At 43.7% G+C, this 17,997-nt stretch overlaps 3 protein-coding genes across 4 annotated transcripts; 2 read left to right on the top strand and 1 right to left on the bottom strand.

The window, feature by feature from the left end:
* Positions 1-2,513: 2,513 nt before the first annotated feature.
* Positions 2,514-5,101, top strand: LOC308236436 (four and a half LIM domains protein 1-like). Its single transcript, XM_080646111.1, has one exon. The coding sequence runs from the start codon at positions 2,682-2,684 to the stop codon at positions 3,522-3,524; it is 843 nt and encodes a 280-aa protein (XP_080502237.1). The 5' UTR covers positions 2,514-2,681; the 3' UTR covers positions 3,525-5,101.
* A 6,611-nt stretch (positions 5,102-11,712) lies between these two features.
* LYSET (lysosomal enzyme trafficking factor) lies at positions 11,713-13,698 on the bottom strand. 2 transcript variants are annotated; one of them, XM_080682790.1, is made up of 2 exons: positions 13,597-13,698; positions 11,713-12,724 (listed from the first exon to the last, which is right to left on the bottom strand). In XM_080682790.1, exon 2 carries the CDS (start codon positions 12,706-12,708, stop codon positions 12,313-12,315), a length of 396 nt encoding a protein of 131 aa, XP_080538916.1. In that variant the 5' UTR covers positions 12,709-12,724; positions 13,597-13,698; the 3' UTR covers positions 11,713-12,312. The 2 variants fall into 2 exon arrangements, with proteins under 2 accessions (XP_080538916.1, XP_080538915.1); XM_080682789.1 differs by lacking the exon at positions 13,597-13,698 and adding an exon at positions 13,184-13,564.
* Positions 13,699-13,739: 41 nt separating this feature from the next.
* On the top strand, positions 13,740-16,732 carry MOAP1 (modulator of apoptosis 1). Its single transcript, XM_080682777.1, has 2 exons — positions 13,740-14,119; positions 14,241-16,732. The coding sequence occupies exon 2, from the start codon at positions 14,361-14,363 to the stop codon at positions 15,426-15,428; it is 1,068 nt and encodes a 355-aa protein (XP_080538903.1). The 5' UTR covers positions 13,740-14,119; positions 14,241-14,360; the 3' UTR covers positions 15,429-16,732.
* Positions 16,733-17,997: the final 1,265 nt, after the last annotated feature.

Raw genomic sequence — 17,997 nt, 5'->3', positions numbered from 1 at the left:
GGAGAGAGAGAGAGAGAGAGAAACATTTCTGAAGAGAGAGAATCATCAATCAACTGCTTCCTGGATGCCCCCTACTGGGGATCAAGCCCACAACCCCGGGCATGTGCCCTGACCGGAATTGAACTGTGACCTCGTACACAGTTCGACAGTCAACCACGGAGCCATGCTGGCTGGGCTCATTTTGTTTCCTTCTTTAATAAATATGTTTATTTTTAAAAATGTTTATAAATAAGAAATTTCAAGATACCTGTGCTTGTGATTCAGTGTTTTATGGTCTGGGCCAGTGGTCGGCAAACCGGCTCTCGAGCCACATGCGGCTCACGAGCCGTGGTTTGCCGCTCTGTTGACTAATGAGTTTGCCGACCACTGGTCTAGGCTATAGATTTGATTAATCTTTTCCTTTAATACTGATTTTAATTCTAATGCTGCCTTCTTCATAAGTGAGCCATATGTGTAACAAAAATGTCAGGTTGAAGGACCAGTATAGAAGAAATGCTAGCTTCTGTGGCACCTAGCGTCTTCATATGAAATGTACTATATCAGCATTATTTCTTCAGCTACTCAGAATTTTTTTAAACTTAATAACAAGGCCTGGACTTTTAAAGGAAATAAAGTTTATGTTTTCTTACAAGTGAGAAAATCAATTGGAGACATCTGTGGCCCTCAAAGTTTATTATGTAGTATTTTTATCTAGTTCCTATTTAGCCTATTAAAGAGACACCTATCTCTCAGGGAAATTGTTCAGTCTGTACAAATATAGAATATCATTTCTTATGTGGCTAGAAGAGTCATACCTTTGACATCCTGAAAATCTGTGCTTTTTAACTGAATGTCAGCCACCATGTGGTGATAAAATGTTTATAAGAAATTCCTGTTTGAACTGATTGTGGTTGAGCTCTGCAAAACTCAAAACTGTATTACCATAAATGCAGCTAGTGATAGTTTCAAATAAAATTAACATGTTAGTTAAATAATACTACAATCATTTTGTGGTAATTATTTCTTGGATATCTAAGTATATTGTAAAGAGTGTAAAATTCTTATCGAATTGAAAAATACAGGGGTGGGCAAAAGTAAATTTACAATTTTGAGTCTATAAAATGCAGAGTTTATTCTTGTATTATTGTTATTATTCATTAATTATTGTATTATTTCTTTGTATTATAACTATAAACCTACTTTTGCCCACCCCTGTATTTGTAAAACAATACTCAGTTTTAACAAATGAGAAATGAATTGATTTCTCATAGTTTTTGTGATGAAGTTGGGTTCTTATTACTTAGAACATCATAAATTTCAGGTAGATTCAAGAATTTTAGAGTAAAGAACAAAACCATAAAAGTACTAAAAGAACCCTGACTGGGTAGCTCAATTGATTAGAGTGTCGTCTGATATGCCAAGGTTGCTGGTTCCACCCCCAGTCAGGGGCACATACAAGAATCTACCAATGAATACATAAATAAGTGGAACAACAAATCCATGCTTCCCTCTCTCTCTTCCCCCTCTCTAAAATCAACAGAGTGAAAAATGAAAGTAGTAAAAGAAAATGGGATAATAGTTTCTATAATTTCAGAGTGAAGTTTTCCTAAGCAAGTTTTTAAAAATCCAGAAACCATAATAGAAAAGATTAGTAAATATGATTACATAATAAAGTTTCTGAATATTCTGTGAATAAAAGAAGGTAAAAGCATTTCATATTTTCAGCACAAATTACTAAGAATTATTTCCTTTTATGGATCTCACATGTACCAGTCAGAAAAACAATAGAAATGGGCAAAGGAAAGGAACAGCAAGATCACAAGAAATACACATGGTTTTTAAATGAAAATGTTCCACTTCCAATAAGTAAAAATTAAAACCATAATAGAATACCATTTTTTTACTTTGAAACTGAAAGATCACAAGTTTTGATGCAAGATTGAGCTGGAAAGGATGTGAGGTCTGTAATACTAGTATATTGATGGCGAGTATAAACTGATATAAGCTCTTTGAAAGTCAAGTTGACAATTCCGTTAAAATGTTAAATGTACATGCTCTTTGATTCAGCAATTTTACTTACAGAAATTTATCTTACATATAATAGCAACAAGTGGACGGATCTGTTTACAAAACTATTCCCTGCAGCATTACTCTTAGTAACAAGAAAGAGTGCACAACCTAAATAAATGTGCATCGGAAGGCCCTGATTAAATATAGAACATTCGTCTACCAGAGCATTTGTGGGGGCACTACAATGACCAAGGTATAGCTCTGTGTTGTTAAGGATCAGTCTCTCGGATATGATGTTAAATGTAAACTAGCAAATTATGGAACAGTGTGTAGAATGCTACTATTGTAGACTATTGGCTTGGATATGCTTGTAATTTCTCTGAAAGGATAGTCAACCAGCTTCTAGAGAGAGTAGGGGTCGGGAGTGAGAGGGGGATTTTCCATCATATACTCATTTTGTTCTTTTTGCATTAAAAAACATCATGTTACGTATTTTTATACACAAATACAGAAAAAGTATTGTGGAGTCTGCCACCACCACCACGGCTGCCACGGCCACCTCCGGGACAGCTGCGCTCCTGAGCATCCCCAGGGCCGCGTGTTGGAAGTTACTGACTGCTGTACCAGCCCTCACCAGATCCATCTCCTCCACACATTCAGGCTGAAACCCCTCCAGATACAAGCTGGACTCCATGTCTGAGAAGTTTAGCTGCTACTACTGCAAGGGCTCCCTGCACGGGAAGAAGTACGTGGAGAAGGATGGCCACCACTGCTGCCTGAGCTGCTATGACAAGTACTGCGCCAACACCTGCACGGAATGCCGCCAGACCATCGGTGCAGACTCCAAGGAGGTCCACTATAAGGAGGGCTTCTGGCACGACACCTGCTTCCGCTGTGCCCAGTGCCAGCACCCCTTAGCCACCGAGAGCTTTGTGGCCAAAGAGAACAAGATCCTGTGCAAGCAGTGCAGCATGCTCGAGAACGCCCACATATGCAAGGGCTGCTCACAGCCCATTGTGCCAGGAGATCAGAACGTAGAGTACAAGGGTACCGTATGGCACCAAGACTGCTTCATCTGCAGCGACTGCAAGCAAGTCATCGGGACGGGAAGCTTCTTCCCTAAAGGGGAGGAATTCTACTGCATGGCTTGCTATGAGGTCAGATTTGCCAAGCACTGCATGAAGTGCAACAAGGCCATCACATCTGGAGGGATCACGTACCAGGATCAGCCCTGGCATGCCGACTGCTTTGTGTGTGTCACCTGCTCGAAGAAGCTGGCCGGGCAGCGTTTCACGGCTGTGGAGGACCAGTACTACTGCGTGGATTGCTACAAGAACTATGTGGCTAAGAAGTGTGCTGGATGCAAGAACCCCATCACTGGGTTTGGTAAGGGGTCCAGTGTAGTGACCTATGAAGGACAATCCTGGCATGACTACTGTTTCCACTGCAAAAAGTGCTCCATGAATCTGGCCAGCAAGCGCTTTGTCTTCCATCAGGAGCAAGTGTATTGCCCTGACTGTGCCAAAAAGCTCTAAAGTGACAGGGGCTCCTGTCCTGTAAAATGGAATTGTCTTGGTTTTCTCTGTTCTCGCCCTCTGCCCTGCACTGTCCATAGGGAAAGAGTGGCCTGTCACCTCTTCAAAGTTGTTCCTTCTGTCTTTCCTCCTATTTTACAGTATTACTCAAATAAGGGCACTCACACGAGGATTCAGCAAAAAGCAACCCCACAGCACAGTTAATTTTGCGATGGCTACAGTTAAAAAAAAGAACACTTAGTTTACTTTTCTGCATATTGATCATAGAGCAGAAAAGCGCCAACCATTTAGCTGGTTAGCGATGTAAGCAAGAAACCCAGGAGATAAGGCCCCCACTCAGGTGCCCTTCCTGGCTCTGCTGGGACCCATCGTGTCATCACAGGACACACAATTGCACCGGCTACTCCAACTCCCTGTCCACCCTGTTCTGTGAGTAGAATGAGGACTTACCGAAATGCATAATTTAACTTCCTCATCAAAACCTCCTTCTGTTCTTTGTGCTTTCAATCGACTAATGCAAATTTCCAGAAAATTAACATTTGAACTTAGCTGTGATTCTAAGCTGACCCTTTTCCCGTACTAAGGTTTGAGTTCCCTGTGTGCCGTGTTTTCTGGACATTTCTACTTCCAAGCATGGAACATGCAGGTGATGCGGAGGGTGCAGGCAAATCGGAGAGAACGGCCTGTTTCAAAGGAACATAGTCACAGAGAATTCTGGAAGCTAACAAAACTAACCCAGCTGTCCTTTTTCTTTTAATTAATATTTTTGTTTTAATTAATAGCAGCATAGTTTATGGGTTTGGAGACTTACATGAAAATACTTGAGTCCTTCAAATGTTCCTAAAGTTTTGAAATCATCGTACAGAAGTAACCATGAAACTCTAGGGGGGTTTTGAGCAGGTGCCAGGACTGTCACTGACACGGATGTGACATTTCCAAACAATAGCAAGTTGAATCCCATGTGACAATAGCTGTCTGCTGTTTGTGCTGTGTTAGAGGCTTGCCAGCATCCCTTCTCTGTGATTCTTAGGGTTGTTTCTCACGAGCTTAGCTAGCTCGGTTTCTCAGGGAGGAGGGCCACCATCCTCACAGGCAGAACTGGATTTCCATGCAGTGCTTACCTGAGATGCAGAACCACCTACTAACTGTATTCTCGCTGTTACATTGTTACATTACATAACTAATAGAATGAGAGGATGTCAAAGTGGACATGTAATGACAATACATATTAACATACTCCTAGCAGTGGTTAGAGAAGCAGATGCCTCATTTCTACATTTTGTCATTAGCTATTATCATCTAACGTGTCAGGGTGTCCTTACAGAATAAAGCAACATATACATTTTAAAAAAGTTACTGTGAAACTTTCTAATGATTTTTACTTTCCAAAAGTCATTCTTTAAATTTAGTAAGGGCAAAAAATGAACCAATCCAGACTTAAAAAATAAAAAATCCACCCTGCCATTGTGGCTCAGCTGTTGAGCATCGACCCAGGAACCAAGAGGTTACCAGTTCAATACCCAGTCAGGGCACATGCCTGGTCCCAAGTGAGGGCCATGCAGGAGGCAGCTGATCGGTGATGTTTCTCTCTCATCAATGTTTCTCTCTATCCTCCCTAAAAGTCAACAAAAACATTTTTTTTTAATCCACATTTCCCATCTGACTAATATTTGTCAGATTTGGGAATACAAAGTGATTTCTAAAGAAGTTTGGAAAACAAAACAAAACCAAAATAGAATAATAAAAAGGTTAGGAAAACTGGACTAAATATGAGGTAGGATACCATAAAAAAAAGGTCAGAGGTGTTTCTAAAATCAAAGTGCCTTGCCTTGAAGAAATTGCCTCTAGCCAGTGCATTATTCTTAAACTATTAAGCAAATTTCAGTGTAGCTGCAACTTTTCCATTCTCAGGTGACCTCTGGGATCAGAATTGCTCTATTTAAAGACATGGCCCAGGAAACAGTGAATGCTAGACAGTAAGCTTCTATTTAAATCTTTTAAAAAGCAGAAGTTCACATTGGGGCCATTGGGAATTTACTCTGGTGCCAAAAATTCTGCTGAAGGTAGAGGCCACTTGTAGAAAAACATTACTAGTTTAAGTGCGTGCTTTATGGGGCCATGGTATTGCCCTGAACACCAGAACACTATAATGTGTGTTGTAGCTCTACGGGGTCTTCATGACACTTGGTGCATGTGAGGTGGTTTTCTCAAGGCCCTAACCACCACTTAAAATACACACCTGTTTGTGAATGTGGTATATGTTTTTCTCTGCATCAAGAAGGAAAACCCTGCCCTGGCCAGGTAGCTCAGCTGGTTAGAGCATCTTCCTGATACACCAAGATTGAAGGTTCAATCCCTGGTCAGGGCACATATAGGAATCAACCAATGAATGCATAAATAAACGGAACAACAAACCGATGTTTAAAAAAAGAATCCCAAGACAACCAACATAACAAGAATTGTTGGCAAAAATAAATTGGGAGACTCATTTAAATTTTGGCCTTAAAAGATCAGTCCATGCTGAAACCTGAAAGTTTAATAATTATCTGCAATAGTGCCAACAACAAAAAATAGAAGTTTAATAACCAAACTTATCTAGCATGTGAGACGGATTATGCTCTGCACTTAGTAGTAAATGTTAACTTTAACCTTCATTCTCCCTGGAGAGTGAACTAGACTGTTTTGCAGTCTAGTGAGAGAGGTATTCAGTGACAGCATCATTCATGCAATAAATAATTACTGAGCACCTACTGCTCTAGGCACTGGGGCAGAGGGCATACAGCAGTGAACAGGCAAAATTGCTCCACTCATGGAGTTTAGATCCTGACAAAACAAATGTCATGTGATATCATATGGTTAAGTGCTTCGGGGAAAAAGAGGGAAGGGGGATGCTGGATTTTCAATTGGGTGGTGAGAGGCAGCCTCACTGAGCTGGCACTTGAGCAGAGGTCTGGAGAAGGTGATGGAGCAGGCCAGGGCCAAGCACCCAGGCAGACAGTACGGAGTGCAGAGGCCCTGAAACAGGTTTTTCTGGTGTGTTCTAGAATCAAGAAAACCAGTGTGGCTGGAGCGGAATCAGGGGCTGAGAGTGTTAGGAACTGAAGTAAAGGTCACGGGCCACTTATTTATGACTGGATGCCATGGCAAGGACTTTGGCTTTTATTCTGAGAAGGGAAACCACAGGAGGAACTTTTGAGAGGGGTAAGAGTTTAAAAGGATCTCTCAAGTGTTTGGCAGCCATCTTGTAGGGGACTTAAGGAGCAGATTTTGGTGGGTGGAGAGATCAGCAGCTTAGTTTTGGACATATAGTAAATATCAAGTAGGCAGTTGGATATTCAAATCTGCGGCTGGGGAGAGAGAGACAAGGTAGTAATATAAATGAGCATTTAAAGCCATGAGCCTGGATGAGATGGTCAAGGGAGTAGAAAGAGAAAAGGGACCGGGGGCATGCCAACCTTTAGAAATCAGGCAGATCCCCAACAGCAAAGGAGATGGGAGCAGCTGGTAAGGAAGAGAAAAACCAGAATAATATCTAGACCTGGGCTAATACATAGTGGCTACTAGCCACTTGTGGCTATTTAAATTCTAATTGAAACTTTAAACCCAGTTCCCCAGTCACATTAGCCACATCTCAAGGGCTCATTTCATGTGGCTAGTGGCTACTGATGGGGACAGCACAGATAAAGAACATTCCATCCTTGCCAAGTTCTACTGGGCAGTCGTGATGAGAAGCCAACTGAAGAAAGTCTCAAAGAGAGGGAATGTGTCAACAGCTGCTAATAAGTAATTTGAGGCCTGAGACTTGACCAGTGGATTCAGTTCTATGTAAGTTGCCAGTGACCACTTGACAAGAAAAGAGTTTTGGTAGAGTGGGGGCAAAAACCTGACAAACGGTCTTCAGGATAAACTGAAGGAGAGGAGTTGGAATCAGAATATGCAGACACTTCCTTCCCAAACTTGGGCTCCAGCTGGCAGCTGTCCGCAGTCTGCTCGCGGAGGCCCACGGCTGAGGGGCCTGACAGGCCCAGCCCAGACTCCTGGTGCTTCCTGCCCAGATCCATTCCAAGCAGTTCAGGACCATGGATGTCACCCTTGGGCTCACCTCCTGCTTCCTGTTTTCTCTGGCTGTGGGGCTGGGTCTTGTCACACCTGGAGAACTGCAAGAAGCAGGAGTGAAGCTGTCCTCTCCCTCACCTTGCCACCTGACCACCCCAGCCTGTCCTGATCGTCTGCTGCATTCCTGGCTGACTCCCCTGGATCCTGGCCTTCAGTCAGTGACTTCCTCTGCAATCATAACCTCTGATTTCTCCATCGTGACACGCTGGAACTACATATATCGGTTATAAGGCTCTGGTCAGTAGGCCTCCCCCTTCCTATCTAATAAAAGAGTAATATGCAAATTGACCATCACTCCAACACACAGATGGCTGCCCCCATGTGGACACAAGATGGCCATCACAAGATGGCCAGCAGGGGAGGGCATTTGGGAGGGACCAGGCCTGCAAGGGAGGGCAGTTGTGGGCAATCAGTCCAGCAGGGGAGGGCAGTTGGCAGGGACCAGGCCTGCAAGGGAGGGCAGTTGGGGGTGATCAAGCCTGCAGGGGAGGGCAGTTAGGGGTGACCAGGCCAGCAGAGGAGGGAAGTTGGGGGCAACTGGGCCTGCAGGGAAGGGCAGTTGGGGGGGACCGGGTCCTGCAGGGGAGGGCAGTTAGGGGTGACCAGGCCTGCAGGGGAGGGCAGTTAGGGGCAAACAGGCTGGCAGGGGAGCAGTTAGGCATCAATCAAGCTGGCAGGGGAGTGGTTAGGGGGTGATCAGGCTGGCAGGCAGAAGCGGTTAGGGGCAATCAGGAAGGCAGGCAGGCGAGCAGTTGGGAGCCAGCAGTCCTGGATTGTGAGAGGGATGTCCGACGGGCCTAAACGGGCAGTCGGACGTCCCTTGAGGGGTCCCAGATTGGAGAGGATGCAGGCTGGGCTGAGGGACACACACCCCCATGCACGAATAATAATAAAGTCTATTTAAACCTGGTGGGGGGAGAGGGAAAGAAAATATAAACACCTCTTTTAAATATCTGCAATTCAAACAGCTAGGGTGAAGTTACCACAAAATATTTTTTGAGGCTGTTTCAAAAACAAACACAGATCTCGTGACTAACAATTGAGTCTTTATGGTGCAGAAAACCCTGACAGAAGCACTGGAAGACCTGCCTCTCAAAACAGGATTGCCTGGGCTATGCCCACAGAAATTGACATAATCGGTTGAGAAGGGACCCTGACATTGTTCATATGAGCTTTGCTATTTTTATTTCTTTGGGTGATTCTAATATACAGCCACAGTTCAAGACCCCACTCACTGCCTTAGACCAAAACAAAAATACTGATGCATAATGATTCCCAATCATGGTCTAGAATTACATGGCACTTAAAAAATATGTTGTAGAATTTATAATGACGGCAAATGTTTGATGCAAACATGAGTCCTGTATTATTGTGGCAAGCTTTTCTGCCAGTATTTTTGAGATTGAAAATGTTAAACCCATCCAAAAAATCCACATTAGATAATCTCAATAAAGACTTTAACAATACCCATGGTAAATGAAATATACCAGTTTGATTATATTATGGGTATTCTCTTGGGTGTACTTTATCTAACGACTTCCTCTTCCCCAAAGAAAAGCTTTTTGTTACCACTTTATTTTTCTCATACCTGGAAGCAAATACTGACTGGTTAGGGATCCTAAGATGCTTGTCTCTTTCCTAAAATCTCTGACGCACTTCCTTTATTTGCCATTGAACTCACTACCTAATCCTGTAGTCACTGCTTTTTCGTAGTCACTGATTTTTTATATTTTTTGAGAATATAAAATAAATGATGACCTGCTATAATAATAGTCTCCAATCCATCAATTTTAACCTCCTCCTCAGTCTAATAGAGCTAGGAGATAAATTTCACCTTTCCCTCTAAAGAGTGCTTTGAACTCTTAAATAGTCATAGACAAAATAGTAATAATCCAACTTGGATAATTAATTCCTAAATAATCAAAAACAGATTAACTCTGCAATCTGAAACATTTAGAAATACTGCATTACTCCTACTGTAATTAACATTTCTACTACCAAGGAAATATTATCTTGAAAGACCGAGATGAGCATTTACTTACCAAATCTCAGTATTAGAATTTGAAGAGATAAAATGCACTTCAATAAAAATGAAGTCACTTTACAAGACAAGTGACCAATTCACAAACCTTGCATTATACCAAACATTTGTCAAAAAGTAACAAATAATTTTTTTAAATCATTTCCAAACTATCACTGCTTCAAGACTAATCAAATAAAACAAGAAACTGCTCAACGGTTTTCCTCAAATTATTGAGAAGCAATAGATTGGAATGATAGAGCTGGAGATCTGAAGCCAGACATCCCCAGTTCAATGTCCTGGCTCTTCCACTTACTTGCTGTGTGGTCATGGGCAAATTATTAATTCCTATGTGCTTCAGGTTTCCTCATTTTACTCTTCTGTAAATGGCACTAGTACCAGTACATACCAGCCTCATAGGGCTGTCATGAAAAATGAATGCAAATCACTCAACCCAGTGCCTGCAGCATGCATACTACACTGCTCCTTAACTTGTGATGGTTACTCTCAAACCCATCATGAGCTAAAAATATAAGTCGAAAATGCATTTACACACCTAACCCACTGGACCTCTGAGCTTAGCCTAGCCTACCTTCAACATGCTCAGCACACTCACATCAGCCTACAGTCGGGCAAGATCATCACGCTGCTGCCCAGCATCCCGAGACTCTTACTGCATTATCACTAGCCTGGGAAAAGAGCAGAATTCAAATACAGTTTCTACTGAATGCATATTGCTTTAATATCATAAAGTGGAAAAATCTTGTCAAACCATGGTAAGTCAGGGACCGTCTATAATTAGTAAGTACTCAAAAGATACAAGTGATTGGGTTATCTGTCCTTCAGAGATGCAGATACTTCAAACTGCCGCTTACTTTGAAGATTCTAGATAAATAATTTCAGGAACTAGACCTATGGAGGCAGTAAAAGAAAGACATGGGACTAATTAGAGAGAATCTGATCTTGCTGCTTTTGAGTTGCAAAAGTACCTGCGGTATCTTTCAAGTAAAAGATTGCTGTGGAAAAGTGCAGCATTCCATTCTAGTCAAATCAGACTTAAAGGCTGAGATTGCTAGAAACTTTTAGATTTCCAGTGGCCCATACACATGGAGAAAAACCTTCCTCAGTGACGCCATTTCCATTCTTGAGCATGGCGAGGCAGACAGTGCCAGTGCTGAAACAGCCGTCACCTGTGAGAAGCGCTGTAGCTGTGGTTAGGAACAGGCATCAGATGCCTGGTTACAACTCTGGCTGTGCCACCTACCAGCTGTGTGACCTCTGGCAAGTTACTTAACTGCTCCACCTCAGTGTCCTTATCTGTAAAATCTAGCTAATTGTTAGCTCATAGGGTTGTTGCAATAAGTGAGTTAATTTATGCAAAGTTCTTAGAACAGGGCCCAACAGAGTAAGCACCCAAAACGTTATTAAAACCTATCCGTGTGGCCCTAGCCAGTTTGGCTCAGTGGATAGAGCGTAGGCCTGTGGACTGAAGGGTCCCAGGTTCAATTCCGGTAAAGGGCACATGCCTGGGTTGCAGGCTTGATCCCCAGAAGGGGGCGTGCAGGAGGCAGCTGATCAATGATTCTCTCTCATCATTGATGTTTCTATCTCTCTCTATCCCTCTCCCTTCCTCTCTAAAATCAATAAAAAAAAATTTTTAAACAAAACAGAAAAAAAAACTATCAGTGTGAAACATTTTCCTGGTATTAATGACATAACTGTATAAAAATATATCTTAATTTCACCCAGAAAAAAAATAATCCTAAAATCTAATATTTCCATTTTTTAGATATTTGTATTGGTACCAGACATGAGGTAGTAAGTACAAATGCACAGGAGGAAGTACAAGGATCACATCTTCATGCAACTAACCTATCGCCTAAAGACCAGCCCTTAGGCTAGGAAGGAGTATCAGGATGACTTGATAGCATCTTTTAGAGCTACCACCCATCCTACAGGCATTGGAACAAATATTTTCATTGAACACCTTGTTTCCATCTCCTATGTATAAGTTAGATTTCTCAGCTTTCAAACATTTAGTCTCTTCCCAAGTTCTTTTTTTTTTAAATCAGTAGCATTAAGAATGCCAATAGCATTAACCAAAAGGAGGAACAAATTCTGTTTATCAGGACACCAATCATCTCAATTTTATACCGATTTCTCACAAGCTGATAGTTGGCTTACTCAGAAAAGGATGAATTGGTGTTTTAGTTGGAAGAATTTTAAAGCAAGCCAAGTAATTGTATAAAATTTAAATTTTATGACCATGTTTGGACCTTTTTACATATTAAACACAATGGAAATGTTCATGTTCATTTTTTCCCCCAAAGGAAAAATCTCTGAACCATCACTATGTTGCACAGTAGAATAAGAATATTAGTTTAGGAACTTATTCAAGTTTCTAAAGAATGCAAATAACAGACATGATTTTACTTCCAAAATCTGAAGTCATCAACATTATTTTGTAGTACTGTATCTCAGGCTTCACCTAAAAACTCATTAGTCTGATAAAGATAGCCCCCAGTCACATTTTTTAAAAAGCCTCTGCCCCACCACAACTTCCTGAGATCTGTGAAAAAACTGCAGTCTTGTGATCAGGTTCCACACAGCACTGGCAGTTTTGTAATCATAAGGGGAAAATGGTGACTGAGTCTATGTGTCAATCAGTTGCAGTCTGCTGATCTGATTAGAAGCCTTGACAAATGCCTGGTGGCGATTGCAAATAACTGCCAAGCATATAGGGATAATACAGTAGCCCACCGTTTTGGGGTCAGCTCTTGTACAAGAATATAGGAACAAAAACATCTGTAAATAAGGTATCAGAAAAATAACTGTCCAAAACCAAAATGGCAGGGAGAGTAACCGAGCCTTCAAGGAGTGTGTCCATGTGGTTCCTTCACGGGGCTCCTCTGGGTGCTGTTGAATGTGTTCCAAGGCCAGTCTGTTGTAAGTCTCATTGATTTCAAAAACATAGTAAAATGCCGCTGCACTTGCTAACAGATACAATCCCACTCCAATCCATCCCATCCGCTGGCGAAAATTCATCATTCTCCATGCTCTGTGCCTTCAAATTAAAAAAAAAAAAAAAATAGAAAATACAGTTAGGGTCTAATAATGCTGTCAAGGCAACTATTCCAAATGTACTTGCTTTATTTCCAACGACTTCTAAAACACCCCATTACTACAGTTACGGTTTAAAATAAATTAACATTGCATTTATTAAGACATGTAAACAACTTACAGGTGGTTTTATGTAATGGTTCTGAGGAAGTACAAAACGTTTCAGTGTTTAGTGAGTCTGGTTTTATGTGAATCCCACAGAATAACTCACTACATATGGCTTAAATAGGTCCAGTACACCTTCCATTAAAAAATTGCAATCGAAGTGGTTTTCTAAGGAACATTTCACTTTCACAGTGCAAATACTTTGACTTAATAGTATTGCTTCAGAGCGAACACTTGGTTCTACAAGTCAAACCAATGTCGGGCCCCCGGGTCAAGACAGTAACTCTTCAACACTTACAAGGGTCCCGAGAATCTTGCTGTTCCCACGGCAAGCGTTAAAGAGTCACTCAGTTCTGAATACTCGGGTAGCTTTGGCATGTCAGAGAAAGCCACCATAAAAGAATCCCCGGCGTCGCCGGCTGGGGAACGGTGAACACGACCCGCCTGGAGCACAAGCTGCTTGTGCTTAAGCTCGGCGTTACTGCGCGGGTCACGCGGCGGCCGGCCCCTGAGCCCCCAGCGCTGTCACCGGCCCCGCCAGAGACTCCCTAGCCGGCCCCGCCCCCCGTCACGCTGCTGCGCCCGTGGCCGCGACCAGGGCTGCGCGGGCGGCGTCAGGCCCGGGCCTCTCCGCCTTGCAGCGCCGGGAGCCCAGTGCCGGGCAGCGGCCAGCGGCCGAGCCTGCAGAGCTGGGCAGGCGCCGGATCTCACCTTCCTGTCTGGGTTGGCCCGCCCGCTTGCCGTCCCGGATGCTGCCACAGTCGGGGCTTCCGGCTCGTCCCGGAAGCGCGCACGCCCCGCCTCGAAAGGCCCGCCCTTCGCGACGTCAGGGTGCGTCACCCTCGCGGTGCCGCCTCCTCGGGCACGCCCCAAACAGCTCCTGTTGGGACCCGGGCTGAGGCTGCGACAACTGCGGGAAAGTGCGTCTGTTCGGGTGGGCGGCTGTCTCGGCCTCGCCCCGGTGCCTCGCTCGCGACTCTGGTCGCCTCATCGCTCCTCGCCGCGGAGAGAACCGCAGAGTCCAGGCGGTCCGCTATTCCCCCCCACCCGCCCCGACCCGCGTCGCGCCTCTGCACAACCCCTCTACTGTGCCCGTCTGAGCGGAGGAGAGGCCGTCCTCCCTCTCCTCAGGGCTAGCCTCTAGGGAAGCGTCGGGAGCCGGCCCTGGCGCCTCGGTCGCTGCCGGGGGACGCAGGCATGGACCACTAGATGACGGCGGGGCGCTCGAGGAGGGGTAAGATGGCTGCTTGCCGCAGTGGGGCCGCCTGGCGTCGCCCGCCGGTTAGGGTACGCGGGGCTTTCCGGGCCCTGGGTCCGTGACACCTTCAGCTGACCTGACTGCTTTGTCCTCACAGGACCTGGAACTCGGGACGTTGACGGGACTTAAACGGGGCTACTTCGGAGGAGTACTGTGAATTGTGGTGGCATCACTATCCCCAACAAATTGGGAATTGAAATATATTGCCTGGGGCACCATGACGCTGAGGCTCTTAGAAGACTGGTGTAGGGGGATGGATATGAACCCTCGGAAGGCGCTGTTGATTGCTGGCATCCCCCAGACCTGTAATGTGGCCGAAATCGAGGAGGCTCTGCGCGCTGGTCTAGCTCCCTTGGGCGAGCACAGACTGCTCGGGCGGATGTTCCGGAGGGACGAGAACAGGAATGTAGCCTTAGTAGGGCTTACGGAGGAGACTAGTTTTGCTCTGGTCCCCAAGGAGATACCTGGAAAAGGGGGTAGCTGGAGAGTGATCTTTAAGCCCCCTGACCCAGATAATGAATTTTTAAGCAGATTAACTGCATTCTTAGAAGGAGAGGGCATGACATTGGTTGAGTTGACCAGAGCTTTTGGGTATGGAAACGACCCTTTTGACCTAGACCAGAACATGATCCCAGAAGTGCGGGCCCCCATGTTGGCACAGGCGTTAGATGAGGCTCTTCAGCCTGCCCTGCAATACGTGAACTACAAAAAGCTGAGAGTATTCTCGGGCAGTGATCCTCCAGAGCCTGAAGAAGAAAACTTTGAATCCTGGCTGTTTCATACGACTCAAATGATGAAGACCTGGCAGGTGTCAGATGTCGAGAAAAGAAGGCGATTGCTAGAGAGCCTTAGGAGCCCAGCATATGATGTTATTCGGGTCCTCAAGATAAACAATCCTTTAATTACGGTCCCCGAATGCCTGAAGGCTCTTGAGCAGGTTTTTGGGGTTATTGATAATCCTAGGGAGTTGCAGGTCAGATATCTGAGGACGTACCAGAAGGATGAAGAAAAGTTGTCTGCTTACGTACTAAGGTTGGAGCCTTTATTACAGAAACTGGTAGAGAGAGGAGCAGTTGAGAGAGAAGTTGTGAATCAGGCCCGCCTCGACCAAATCATGGCTGGAGCAGGGGACAAAACACTGCGCAGGCGGCTTGCTCTGCCGGAGGATGGCTCAGCCCCCGGCTTATTAGAGCTACTGGAGCTGATCAAGGATGAAGAGGCATCTGAGGCAGAGGAGGAGGAGGCCCTTCTCCAGGCAGAGTTACTAGAGGGACATTTCACCTGAATCTTAGGAACCCAGAAAAGGACAGCGGCAGTGAGCAGGGCATGGAGGTAGAATAATCCATATACCACAGTGGTAGGCATTAACCCAGCCCTACCTTGTGATGCCAAGTAACTCATTTTCGCACAGTTCTCAGTACACATCCATTGTCAGTTGTGTGCCTGTTTAAGGTCTCCTAAATGTATCATCGACTAGGAAGACTAGTTCTGCACTGGTATTTATATATTTAAATTCATTCCGGCAAACTTTTTATCACACAAAACTGTACAAAGTTCTATCACTGCATGTGTGCACTGCTCTGAGAGGAGGGCAGCGGTCAGGTACCTCTGCTGACCTGATCTTATGGAGATGTCAGCTTGTGTGGTAGCAGGTGCACGTGTCGCATGTCAGATGTGATTATGTATCAGCTTGTGGGTGTCTGTTGCCCTCCATTTATCATGATTGTGAGCAGTGGTTAAGATATTTTCTATGTCAAAAATTGTACAAGATAAGTTCCAACTGGTAATGTCTTTCCCTGGTATAGGGTTATGCTTGTATTGGACCCTAGGGATTTGCACTAAAATCATATAAAGGTCTCAGATGAGTTTAGTGCATAAGCACTATCACTTTAAATGCTATTATTTGCTACCACAATAACTATATATTCCCATAGCATTTTCATTACAACTTGAAATTTCTCTGCTGGTTTTATATTTATTTGTTGTATTTAAAGACTGAATTATTATAAGAAAGTGACTTTTCAATATATTTTATTTTTGAGGGGGATCATGCTACATGTTGAGAAACAAATTAAGAAATCACTTAGATCAGCCCCTATTTTAAGTAGAGTGATTTGCAAACCCCACATATTATTTTTATTGTCAATTCCTGTTTGTTTATTCTTTAGCTGTCTGTTTTCTTAGCTTAATGATTATGAAGTATGTATTTGTGTGTGATTATTGCTATTTATTAAGTTTTAAATACTTTGCTGAATGTCATTTTAAAGCATATTTGAGGTCTTGTGTATTTGTCGTGTTATGCTGTCAGGAGAAACTGACTGAAGTGTTTTAATATGTATCAAAATTAAAATGACTTCTTTTGTATTGAAAAAAAAAAAAAGGTATTTTCTATGTAAACCAGAATTTTGTTGATTCTGTGCAATCAAAACAAGAGACAGACCCAAATGCTGAAGTTAACTTTGCAGTTTCCATTTCTAACCTCAGGTTCCTGAGGTGCGTCATCATATACCTAGTTGTGAATATCACTTTAATAGGTGTTATAAAATTATAAGTATGAACTTATAAAATAAAGGAATGCTGATAAAATGACCTCTTTTATCTGTTTGGTTTATATCAAGTTTCCAAAAGAAATTTCAAAAGTGTGAATCTGAAAACCACGTAGTCGCTAAGTGAGATTGCTGGAGAGAGCTCCTGAAGCACACGGAATGAAACGGGACAGTACACAAATCAGTGCACATAGCAGGTGAGTACATGGATGCATCAGTGCATTGGTTTGAATGGTTTCCCAGCTAATAAGTACAGGGACAAGATTTACATTCAGGCGTCTGTTTCCAGAGTCCTTGCTCTTAATCTATTCTATGCTGCCTGGTAAAATATTCATAGAAGCCTGTAAGAAGCACCATCATTGCCCCTGTTTTATTTAATTTTTTGGTTAATCCTCACTCAAGGATATTTTTCCATTGATTTTAGAATGGAAAGGGTGGGGGGAGAAAGAGAAACATCAATGTGAGAGAGAAAAACATCGATTGGTTGCCTGCAACCTAGGTACATACCCTTGACCAGGAATCAAACCCGAGACTCCAGGGGTCCTCAAACTTTTTAAACAGGGGGCCAGTTCACTGTCCCTCAGACCGTTGGAGGGCCGGACTATAGTTAAAAAAAAAAACTATGAACAAATTCCTATGCACACTGCGGGCCCAGGACGAGTCGGCTGCTAAGCAGGACAGGCAGCGGCACTTGGCGGGCCGGATAAATGTCCTCGGCGGGCCGCATGTGGCCCGCGGGCCATAGTTTGAGGACCCCTGCTAGTGCATGGACCGATGCTCTGATCTCTGAGCATACTGTCAGAGCACATTGCCCTTGTTTTACAGATGAAAGGCTTGCGGCTCAGAAAGCCTCAGAATTAAGGGCAAGGGCACATAATCTGACTCCCAAGAGCTTTTTTTTTTTTTTTAAATATTTTTAAAAAGTATTTTCTTTGATTTTTAGAGAGAGAAGAAAAGAGAGAGAGATAACATCCATGTGAGAATGGAACATCGATTGACAACTTGGGCATGTGCTCTGGTGAGGAATGGAACCCGCAACCTTTCAGTGCACAGGACAACGCCCAGCCAACTGAGTCACACCCGCCAGGGCCTGAGAGCTTTTCTGACATGTGCATTTGGTCAACACTACATCATTGTCAAACACCAAAAAAGGCAGTTGTGTTTATGAAGTCAGGTGAAGTAAAAAACAACAGCAATGAACCTATGTTCTTTAAAAGCTATGTTTTGCCCGGCTGGTGTGGCTCAGAGGTTGAGTGTTGACCTGTGAACCAGGAGGTCACGCTTCAATTCAGGTTTGTGGGCTCAGTC

Source organism: Plecotus auritus (assembly GCF_963455305.1).
Source record: "Plecotus auritus genome assembly, chromosome: 1".
Classification (NCBI taxonomy): domain Eukaryota; kingdom Metazoa; phylum Chordata; class Mammalia; order Chiroptera; family Vespertilionidae; genus Plecotus; species Plecotus auritus.
Note: the sequence above shows the minus strand (reverse complement) of the source record. Positions and strands in the feature narration are given on the sequence as shown.